This window comes from Gossypium hirsutum, chromosome D10 (genome assembly GCF_007990345.1).
Source record: "Gossypium hirsutum isolate 1008001.06 chromosome D10, Gossypium_hirsutum_v2.1, whole genome shotgun sequence".
Taxonomy (NCBI): Eukaryota; Viridiplantae; Streptophyta; class Magnoliopsida; order Malvales; family Malvaceae; genus Gossypium; species Gossypium hirsutum.
In genome coordinates this window covers 66334249-66346443 of record NC_053446.1, presented here as the reverse complement: position 1 = coordinate 66346443, position 12195 = coordinate 66334249, and the positions used below count along the sequence as shown (strand labels likewise).

Here is a 12195-nt window from a genome sequence, read left to right as displayed (position 1 = left end):
TTTTGATTTACAAATTCGTGATGTTCAAAGTTGTTTCATGAACAAAAAAAACTGAACTGTTGAAAAGTAGAAGAGAAAGAGTTTTCAATTAGTGTAGACGTGAGCAAAAAAGGGTATACAATAATAATTTTAACAGTCTAATGACTTAATTTAATTTTAAATACAATTAACATAATATATCTTTTAATATTTACATTATACGACAATATATTTAATTTTTATACTATATTAATTACATAATACATTAAATAAAAGAAAAAATATAGTATAAACTTGGAAATTTTGAATATTGAAGTCCAAAATTATATTTTAAACGAATAATAATTTTTTATTATAGTTCTACTCGCTGAATTGATAGGTCATGGAGGTTGACTTTTTTATTATATATGTTTCAGTGCAGAATGAACAACTCCTCCCTGGAATCTTTCATGTGTCTTGTTGCTACTGTTGCGGCTTTCCTCCACTCGGCAGGAAAAAAAGGTTAATATATTATTCGAGTTTGCTTTTAATATTTAATTTCGCATGTACTAATTTAATATTTGAATTTTTTTAATATTCACTTTAGTACTTAAATTTTTTCAATTTGGTATTTGAATTTTTTTTGTCCCGGTTAAATACACAAGTTATTCAATGTTCAATGTATCTAAGCTTTTTTTTTGTCCCAATTAACTACCTATCGTTTTTAATCGGTGTGTAATGTCAAATATTTATAGGCCTGTCCAAGGGTTGGATAGCCTACCCAACCCAATAGGCCCAACTCGACTAGGGTCGGGATTGGACAAGGATTTTTACACTTTGAGTCGACCCGTTCTAGCTCGAATTCAATTTAAATAATAAAAAATATTTTTAATTTAAAATTTAAATATAAAAATATATAAAATAGCAATTAAAAAAATATGTTTTTAATAGTAAAACGAGCTTTTCAGGCGAGTTTAGGCTTGAGAATTATTTTGGAATCGGGTATTGGCCTGACTCGTGGACACTTAGACCACATGATGTCATTTGATCTAAATACAAAATCGAACATTAAAACCAAACTCAAATACCAATTTGAACATTGAACCCCAAATCAAGTAGCAAATTATATATTAACCCCAAAAGTTGTACTTTTCCTCAAGCATTTTCAACATATTCTGGTATCATTGCCAGCAAGCTTTGGAACAACAAAAACATTGTAAAGAACACCGTCTTTAGACGGTCTCAATATTTAAAGAACACCTAGAGGCGAGCTTAACAATACATAATAGCCGTTTGAGAAATCTCGGATCCCAAATGATCCAAAAAATAATGAGGGTTCATAGTTTCAATTTCCACCATATATATATAAAGCTTTAAAGTTCATACAATCATATACAAGCAAAGTGCAGTGGATTTTAATGGCAACCAAGTCATCTTCGACATCGGTTTTTCTATTCATCTTCATTTTTTGTATATTTATTATTTCCCAGGCAGTGTCCGATGATGATCGAAAGGCAAAAAACTATTTTCATTGAGCTTTCTTTAATGCATGTGTTTGTTTATATGTATATGTACATGTATAAGTATGTTTGATTGTGGTTTTTGAAGCTTTTGCAGGTTTATATTGTTTATATGGGTGAACGTCCCAATGGGGAATTCTCTGCAGAAAGGCTTCACATTAACATCCTAGAACAAGTTCTTGGCAGGTTATATATATCATGGTTTAATTATGGTTTTAGTCACTCTACTATGCTAAAATTTGAAATTTAATTTTTATACTTTGAGTTACTAGTAGACCTAAATCGGTAACACCATTAATTGCTTCCATTAAAATGATGAATAGGGTTATTTTTAAACAGTCTTAAGCACTCAATTGATTTTTTTTTTTGTGAAAATATATACATAAACCAAAATTAAGCTAATTCATCCAAAGGAGGGTCTTCATAAAGTCGTAGACCCAGTTTCTTATTGCGCACTAATTTGACAAAATTATCTGTAAATAATTCTCAATTGAAATTTTAAGTGGCTATGTGTGATTGAATAACGACAAAGAAAATCCACGTGTGTCACTTAACGGAAGCTACTAACATGTTATCAATTTGAATACAACAGTAATATTAGAAAAAAAGTAGAGGACTAAATTATGTCAAATTATAATAGAGGGACTAAAACTAGAATTAGACATATATAATACTCACTACTTTGGTGCCTTTAATAGCAATTTTAATTTGGGTTATTATGCTATTCGATTTTTAAGTTTGGTTTCAATTTTCAATTTGGTACCTTAGTCCTTTTTGTCCTAGTTTGGTACCTGAGTTTGGTTTTAATGTTCAAATTGATACTCAATCCAAAATGAGCATTGAAACCAAACTCAAGTACCAAATTGAACATTAAAACCAAACTCAGGTATTCAATAATATATTAACCCTTTTAAGTTCAACAAAGAGAGAGAAAAAAACCAATTTTAAACAGGTTCAATAGCATGTAAGAAATAATATTTATGAAGACTCGCATTTTCAACAGTGGTGGATCAAGCTCTTTGCTTCATAGCTACCATAGGAGCTTCAATGGATTTGTTGCCAAGTTGACCAATGATGATGCTCATAAATTGGCCAGTATGTTTAGCTGAATTCTTTTATGGGATCATTATTATTGAAGGTTATTACATTAATAATGGAGTTTTTTAATTGAATTTCAGACATGGAAGGGATTGTCTCAGTGTTCCCTAATCAAATGAAACAGCTTCACACAACAAGATCATGGGATTTCATGGGATTCTCCAAAAATGTTACAAGAACAAATCTTGAAAGTAATATCATTATTGGAATGTTAGACACCGGAATTTGGCCGGAATCCGAAAGTTTCAACGATGAAGGATTTGGTCCACCACCAAAAAAATGGAAAGGCATTTGCCAAGGATCATCAAATTTTACTTGCAACAAGTAAATACTCTATTGAAATCCCGAACACTAAATCGAAACCCTGATCGATTTTGACAATTTTTTTTGGGTTTTTCACAGTAAAATCATTGGAGCTCGATACTATAAGGCCGATAAAAACTTCCATCCAACAGATATCCAATCACCAAGAGATTCGGAAGGCCATGGGAGTCATACATCTTCGATAGCAGCTGGTGCCTTGGTACACAAGGCAAGCTTATCCGGTCTTGCTTCGGGTTTAGCTAGGGGAGGGGTTCCCTCAGCTCGAATCGCAGTCTATAAGATATGTTGGGCCGATGGTTGCTCTGATGCGGACATCCTTGCAGCGTTTGATGATGCAATTGCTGATGGTGTTGATGTAATCTCGCTTTCCGTCGGAGGGTCATTCGCGATTGATTATTTCAACGATTCCATTGCTATCGGAGCTTTCCATTCGATGAAAAACGGAATCCTCACATCAAATTCTGCTGGTAATTCAGGACCTCAGCTTGCAAGTATCACAAATGTTTCACCTTGGTCCCTCTCAGTAGCTGCGAGTACCATAGATAGAAAATTTTTCACTGAGGTCAAATTGGGTAATGGTGAAATTTACAAGGTAAAAAAGTTTTTAAAAAAGCCCTAATTTTCATATATTAACTCCATGTTTTACAAATTCTAATATTAAGTACATATTTTAGGGAACATCTATAAATACTGTTGAGCTCAAACACAATTTGTACCCTCTCATATATGGTGGAGATGCCCCAAATACTAAAAAAGGATACGATAGCTCCGAATCGAGGTAACATAACGAGTAATTTTACGAATCATGAAGTTGATTTCGGGTTTGGTTTACGAATGTTTATAATTAAGAAAAAATGTTACTTGAAATGCAAGGTATTGCTCGGAAGACTCACTGGATAAGGCCTTAGTTAAAGGGAAGATTGTTCTTTGTGATTCTGTAAATAGTGGTGAAGGTCCATTAGCTGCAGGAGCTGTTGGTGCTATAATGCAGTATTACTTGGATTCGGCCTTCAATTTTCCATTACCCGTTTCATGCTTGGGGTCCGATGATGGAACCGATGTCTCGACCTACTTGAACACAACAAGGTTCGTTTTCGAAAATAAAAATTCTTCATTAGTGAATTTGTTAAATAAATTATTGAACTATATTTCTTGCCATGTTTTGGTAGAAAACCGAAAGCAAACATATTGAAAAGTATTGAAGAAAAGGATGAACAAGCTACATATGTGATTTCATTTTCATCAAGAGGGCCTAACCCTATTACGTACGACATTCTAAAGGTGAACTCGTTGAATTTCTCATGTTGTTTTCGATGTATCATCCGTTCCGGACTTTGGACATCTTAATTTTATGTGTATGCAGCCGGATTTGACTGCGCCCGGGGTCGACATTTTGGCAGCATGGTCTCAAGGGACAACTGTAACCGGCTACGAAGGTGACAATCGGATTGTTCCATACAACATACTCTCCGGCACATCGATGTCTTGCCCTCATGCAACCGCTGCAGCGGCCTACATCAAATCGTTTAATCCGACATGGTCACCTGCTGCAATTAAATCTGCTCTAATGACTACGGGTATTGCTTCAAAAAGCAAGCTCATAAAGCACTGCATATAATTTTATCCTGATTTTGGCTCTTGTTACTGCAGCTGTTCCATTAAGTCTTGAGACCAACACCGATGCCGAATTCGCATTCGGATCAGGCCATTTGGTTCCTTCCTCAGCGCTTGATCCCGGGTTGATTTATGATGCCGGAGAGATCGATTACGTTAAATTTCTATGTGGTCAAGGATACGATACGGAAACTGTTAGACTTGTTACCGGAGATCGAAGCAAGTGCTCGGACTCCATTAATGGGACAGCATGGGATCTAAATTATCCATCGTTTGCTTTGTCAGCAACTCCTGGAAAATCTACAAGGCGAGTGTTTCATAGAACGGTGACGAATGTTGGCTCGGGTGTTTCAATTTATAAGGCAACGGTGAAGGCTCCTCCAGGACTCGAAATCGAAGTTCAGCCGAATTTGCTTGGATTCAAGGCTATAGGGGAAATGAAATCATTTATTGTGAAAGTTAAAGCTAAAATTGATGGCAACAACATCACCAACATGATGCTTTCGGGTTCTTTGATTTGGGATGATGGGTTGCATCAAGTGAAAAGTCCCGTTGTTGCATTTGCTTTGGAAGAAGAATGATGGAAAGAGCAATATTCGAATATCAATTTTTGAATTTGAAATTATGAAGAAGATAATAAAGAAGACATTAATCACATATGAATTACCATAATTTAATAATATATGTCGGTTAAGTCTTAACTCAATTGATAATGCTACTATTGCAATAATTTAAAAGACGTAATTTAGTAAACCTATTTAACGGTTGGACGACTTTGTCAGTCGAATAAATTCAGTCCAATTTTAGTTGGATTTAAACAAGGTAAATTTTAATTTAGATCAATTCAAACTTAATTAAAATTACTGTCAAGTATGGGTGCAATAACCTCCATTATACATCTATTCACTCCCTCTAAAGCACCCTCCAAGTTCCCCCTCTTGCCGAAAATAGATTAAAGAAATAATCCTTCGCAATCTTGGCCATCTCATCTATATTAGTCGTTACCGATCCATCCTCCCTTTTAAACTTCTTAATATGATTGATTCTCCGCCTTGTGAAGCAAATCTGTGGAAAAAAGCCGTATTTCGATCCCCATTCTTTAACCAATTTGCTCTCGCCCTTTGCTCCCAAATATAATTCCTCTGTATCTATCTCCATATTGAGTTCCAACTTTGCTTCAATTAAGTCACCAAGTATCCCATTCGTTCGTTCCTTCTCATTAATATCCATCACCCTTTCCTCTAAATCCCTTATCATACCACCCTTATCCCTTTTTAATCTTCGGGACCAACGTAATAGACCATCTCCAAGATCCTTAAGACGATCCTAAACCTCTTTTCTACTATTGTTCCATAGGCATCGAATTTCCTCTTCACACGAATTTTCTATCAGCCACCATTGTTCAAATCGAAATCTCTCTACTTTAGGACCCTAGACATCATCATCTGTATACAACAATAATGGGCAATGATCCGAAAAAGAGTGCACCATATGCTTGATCCTATAATTTGGGAATAACATCCACCAATCCATGTTTGCCACAAAACAATCAAGCCGCTCCCTAATATTATTGTTCTCAAAATTTTCCCTTTCCCATGTAAGCCACGACCCAGTAAACCCCAAATCCTCAAGTTGACATTGTTCCAAAGTCTCTCTAAATCTCTCCATTCTCTCTCCCTTCCTTACCACCCCTCCCCCCTTTTCAAACGAATACAGTATCTCATTAAAGTCCCCTCCAACCAACCATGGTAAACTGCTAATCTCACCCTAAGTCTTTAACAGATTCCAAGTCACCTCCTTTAAACGAGCATTAGGAGACCCATAAAATCCTGTAAATCTCCACTTCCTATCAACAGACTCCTCTTCAACTTCCACCTCAATATGATTGATCGAGAAACTCCTCAGATTTACTATAATTCCTTCCTTCCATCCTATACTCAGCCCACCCCTCGTACCCTCAGACGATACATCAATACCATTATGAAACCCACGCTGTCATCGAACGCGTTCCATCCTTCTACAGTTCAACTTAGTCTCCATCAAGAAGACCACATAGGGACGATTGGCTTTCAACACGTGCTGAAACCTTCTTCTAGCTCGAGGGCTCCCTAACCCTTGGTCGAAATTTATTTTATAATAATATAATATTTTATTATCAATTAATTATTACAAAATATTTTCTAATTATAAAATAAAATTTGATTGTTAAAAAGGAATTATACTACAATATTTTATAACAATTATATTTATGTGTGTTTGTTTCATAAAGAACAATGTAAAATATAAATTTATATATAAAAAATAAACTCAATTAAACAACGAAAAGATGAGAAAATCTCAAATGTATGTTTGTTTCATTGTAAATGACTTTTATGAAATGTTTTACGGATATCTATCAAATAACAGAAAATATTGTACATAGATTCATTCAAACACTAGAAAATATTAGCTTTCTCAAAAAAGTAAGTCATTTTTCAGAAATAATTTTTACGAATGTCATTTTTAGTAAAACAAATGGAGTCTAAAAAACAAATGCATTAATGAGTAATAACCCCTTACCTAATTCAATACTTATAAAAAAAAGTTTAATGATAAATTTGGTCACCAACGTTTGTATGTTTTGTTAAAACGGCTCTAATTATCTTTTTGAATCTCTTTTAGCTATCAACTTTTGTTCTTTCAATATGCTTTTTCTAACAGTTTAATGAATAAATTCAAGGTTTCAATTTTTTCTTTTCTTTCAAAAGGTGTCAATCTTTCATACATTTGTTTACTGAGAAGTATTTCTATTGAGTTAATTTTTTTAGATAATTACGTTTATTTTCTTTAAATTAAGAGTAATTTAATAATTTAATGTATTATTTATTTATTTTATTATTTTCCACATGAAATTATCTTATTGGGTTATCTTAGTAATAAATTATATCTCATTAAAAATATTTCACATATGAAATTCCACATCATCCTCGTTAACTTTTTTAACGGTACTTTCATTAAATAAGTTAGAAAAAATAGATTGAAAAAAGAACAAAGATTGATGGCCAAAAAAAGGCCCAAAAACACAATTAGGACTATTTTAACAAAATATGCAAATGTTACTGGCCAAATTTATCATTAAACCGTAAAAAAATCACGACCATTTGAATTCTAACTAAATAAGGTCTCTAAACATTAATTAATGATTTTTAAATTTTTATTCTTTTTAACTTTTTCTTGACACATGGCAGCGTGTTATTAGTTACAAATTGATATTAATAATTTTTGTAACGAAATTTGGATTGAGGGAACCGAATATACAAATATAGGTTGATATAGATTGATAAAAAAAAAGTATACAAATATGAAAGTGATAATTTAACTATAATATAGGAGCGGGTTTTTTACAAAAATATTATAAAAAAATAAAAAATAATTAAAATGCTATAACTTTTTTTATTTACCAAAATATATATTTTTTTTATTTACCAAAATATATAAAAAAACCAAAAAAAAAAAAACCTGACACCAGATCACGCCAATTAAATTGGCGGCACCAAAGGTGCCAAATAAATTGGTGGCACCAATGGTGCCAATGTAATTGGCGGCACCATGGTGCCAAAGGAAAAAAAAGTGTAATTGCTTTCTAAGCCCTCCTTATTTATTATTTTCTTTTTATTCCCCTTCAACTCATTTTTTTATTTAATAACTCTATTTTAATTTAATAAACTATTAACTAATACTTAATTTTTTTAAATTAAAACAGAGTTATTAAATGAGAGAATTCTAATTAAGTGACTATCTGCAGTTTCAAGGACCTGACATGCAAATTTACCATTTTAAATTTTGAAAGTGAATTGCTGCTGCTTGCGCACTAAAATTGAAATGTGGCTAATTGCCTTCTAAGCCCTCCTTATTTATTATTTTCGTTTTTCCCCTTCAACTCATTTTTTTATTTAATAACTCTATTTTAATTTAATAAACTATACTCATTTAATAACTCTATTTTAATTTAATAAACTATTAAGTAATACTTAATTAACCAAAATATATAAAAAAAAAAGCAAATCACAACCCTTTTGAGTTCTAACTCAACATTAATTCACTAACCAACCTAACCATTTAAATTCTAATTTAAAGTAAGTATCAAATTGATACAAATTTAAAATATAACCACACAAAATTCACACATGGAAATGGACAATTACAATAAATAAGTTAGTGAATGCCAACACAACTTCCAAAATGTCACCACGTGTTGATTTACTTATGACTTGTCCTATTGAATTGATGAAATTTAAAAGGTTTAATTTTGCATTTGACCCCTAAAATTGACACTTTCTTCTAATTTAGCACTTGTGATTTTTTTTAATTATAACGTGGTACCTAAACTATTTTTTGTTAATGGTTTTGGTTTTCTTTAACGCCATTAAAAAAAATGAAATAGCATTCCAAGATTATAACACATGAAGAAAATATCTAATTTCTTTTCAAAAAGTGTATATATATATATAGAAATTAAACGTATGTATATTTTTAAAAAAGAAAAGTCAAATTCGTATCAAAAAATATTGTTCAAGTAATATTTGATAAATAAGATTAACCATGCTGTTTAGTTCAGCATCAAGTTAGCTCATCATGTCTCAGAACCATATCATCATACAGTGGCGAAGCCATGTTGAGGGCATGGCCACCCAAAGTTTAAAATTTTCAAACTTAGTCCTTTGTAAATTTACACTATATCTCTCCTAAAAATATAAGTAGGCCCCTTCAATATTTTTATAGAATTAAAAATAATATTAAAAATTTTATTATTGATAAAAATAAAAAGAAAATATTCTTGAAGAAAGCTAAATTACTCAATTTTTAATGATATTTTTGTTAAATCATAATAAATTAATGTTTATTTAATAGTTTACTTAATATAATAATATTTTATAAGTAATATAATAAGATATATAAAAAGAAAAGATGATGAGACTTTTATCATCTTTCTTCTTCATATTGGTGCTTAGCAAGGAAAGAAGAAAGAAATTTTCTTTACCATTTTCCCTCCAAATTTGAAGTATAAGGTACGTTTTTCTTCAAACTTTTCATAGATTTTGAATATTTGAAACTTGTTTTACATATATGTACCAATAGTTTTTTTGTTTTATCAAGTATACTAAAAGTTGCCACTAAACGATATTGATGGAATTTGGAAGCTTATAAAATTAAGTGAAATGTGTATTTTTTGGATGAAAAATGATTAGGAGACAGTTTCTAACTTGTTAGAAGTGTAAAAATGAAACAAAAATAGTTAGATAATGTTATAGTAAGTTTCGACCAAGGTGAAGGGGAGGAAGAAAACCTTGATCACTTTGTTTAAAATTATGTCAAATGATAGCTTCTGAAGTAGTGAGCCTTCCTATGAAAACAGAATAAAAAATAGTTAACCCAGTCAAATGATAGCTATTTTGTCTTAATTGTTGGAATACTGCATCTTTTGAATATATTTTTTTATATGTTTAAATCGAGTGTCATGTTGGAATACTTCTTCTTTTGAATTAATTGTTTATATATTTAAATCAGATGTTACATAACTCTTCTAATTTTAGCCTGGCCCCCCAAGATTAATATACTAGCTCCGCCGCTGTACTTGTATATTTATGGGAAAAGTACTATGATTTCAATACCCATAGCTGTTGAGGTTACTTATGATGTACTTCCTCTAAACATCTTGAGCACAGAACTAAACAAAAAAAAAACTTGACTTTCTATAATGCAAAAAAAAGCCAAAATTGGTAAATAATGAAAATGTAGTTTAGAAAATAAAGAGGTGCGATATTTCTATAATATTATCTTTGGTAGAAGTATTACTTTCTACGTATGTTTTAGTACAGGAGTTAGTAATAAATTAATTTAATTGATAATATTTAATTATTCTTATGCTTTATTTTTAGCAAGGAGAAGAAAAAAAAATTCTCTTATTTGAAGATGTCGTATTTTTTACAAGAGTTTTACTCATCATTTTAATTTTGAGTTTAAATTTATACTAATTATTCTTTATTCTATGTCCAACCATTTTAACGAATAAACTTTTTCCTACGCTTTTACATTAGAACCAAATATAGCATAAGAATTAAATGACTTAATTTAATGATTATATTTTATTTTTAAATATAATTATAAAAGATAAAAAATTAAAATTTGGATTATAAAATTTTAAAATGTTGTACCAACTAAAATTATAAATTGGTATGCACCATTATAAGTCAGTATTGATAGAAATGGATTGATTAAAATTTTAATAGAAAGGGGATTAAAACTACTTAATACTAATTTAAAATTGATATTCACGGCTAATTACTGTAGTGATGTTGCTAAATACCTAACATTTTGGACCATTACTTACCCCTTTACATGTGAGAAAAATGTGCATTTTTAGAAATTTAAAATTTAATCCCTATATTTTTATTTTTAAGAATACTCGGTATTCATGTAATTAAAAAATGGCGTTATAATAAACATGAATTTAACAAATTATTTTTAATAATCCTAACAGGTGAACCTGAATTTTGATATCTAAAAAGTAGGTCTAACCCAAAAATAAAAGTACGTAGACTAAATTTTAGGTATACGAAGAGTACAATGAGCTATGACATGTTTTAACCTAGTATAAAAATATGATTATTTTAATTATATATATGAGTATTTGTTTAAATAATGCTTACCTTCATTTATCCCTTACAACTCTAATGTGTCGATATGTACTCTCATATATATAATATATGTAATTTAAATAAAGTTTTAATTAAGCATTATTTATTATTAAGTTTATATATGATATTGATTATTACAAAATATTTTCTTATTATAAAATAAATTTCGATTGTTCAAAGAAAATTACACTATAAATTTTATAACAAATATATTTATGTCGTATTTGTTTTACAAAGAACAATATAAAATATAAATTTATAGATATATAATAAACCCAATTAAATAATGAAAAGATGAAAAGATGAGAAAATTTCAAATGTATGTTTGTTTCATTGTAAACAACTTTTATGAAATATTTTCAGGATATTTTTCAAATGATAGAAAATATATATCTTGAAAATATTTTACATAGATTCACCCAAACACCAGAAAATATTAGCTTTCTCGAAAAAGTAAATTATTTTTTAAAAATTATTTTTCGAAAGTCAATTTCAGCAAATCAAACTCAACCTAAAGAAATAAATGCATTAATGAGGAATATCCCTTTACCTAATTCAATACTTATATATATATATATATATATATATAACAAATCACAACCATTTAAGTTCTAACTAAATAACGTCTTTACCTAAAATTTTTTTTACATATGGCAGTGTGTTGTTAGTTACAAAATGATATTAATAATTTTCTAATGAAAATTTGGATTGAAGCAACATAATATATAAAACTAAATGCGATAATTTAACTATTTATCTTAAATTTTTTTTTGATGAATTACAATACTAAGGTAAACTTAAACAACAAACACGATTAACTTAACTTGAACCTAGGCAAACTATCTATCTCGATTTTAAATTAAAAAGAAAATGCATTAATGAGTAATAACACTTTACCTAATTCAATAATTGTTGAGTTGAAACTAAACATTAATTAACGAAGTAAGTTCACTACGCACCTAACCATCTAAATTCTAATTTAAAGCTAGGTATTTTCTTGAGAG

At 30.2% G+C, this 12195-nt stretch overlaps 1 protein-coding gene across 1 annotated transcript; it reads left to right on the top strand.

The window, feature by feature from the left end:
* Positions 1-361: 361 nt before the first annotated feature.
* Positions 362-5169, top strand: LOC107935301 (cucumisin-like). The gene is made up of 11 exons (XM_016867873.2): positions 362-367; positions 1449-1472; positions 1576-1664; positions 2482-2573; positions 2657-2900; positions 2979-3492; positions 3575-3678; positions 3774-3986; positions 4070-4181; positions 4264-4477; positions 4551-5169. The coding sequence occupies exons 1-11, from the start codon at positions 362-364 to the stop codon at positions 5093-5095; spliced, it is 2157 nt and encodes a 718-aa protein (XP_016723362.2). The 3' UTR covers positions 5096-5169.
* Positions 5170-12195: the final 7026 nt, after the last annotated feature.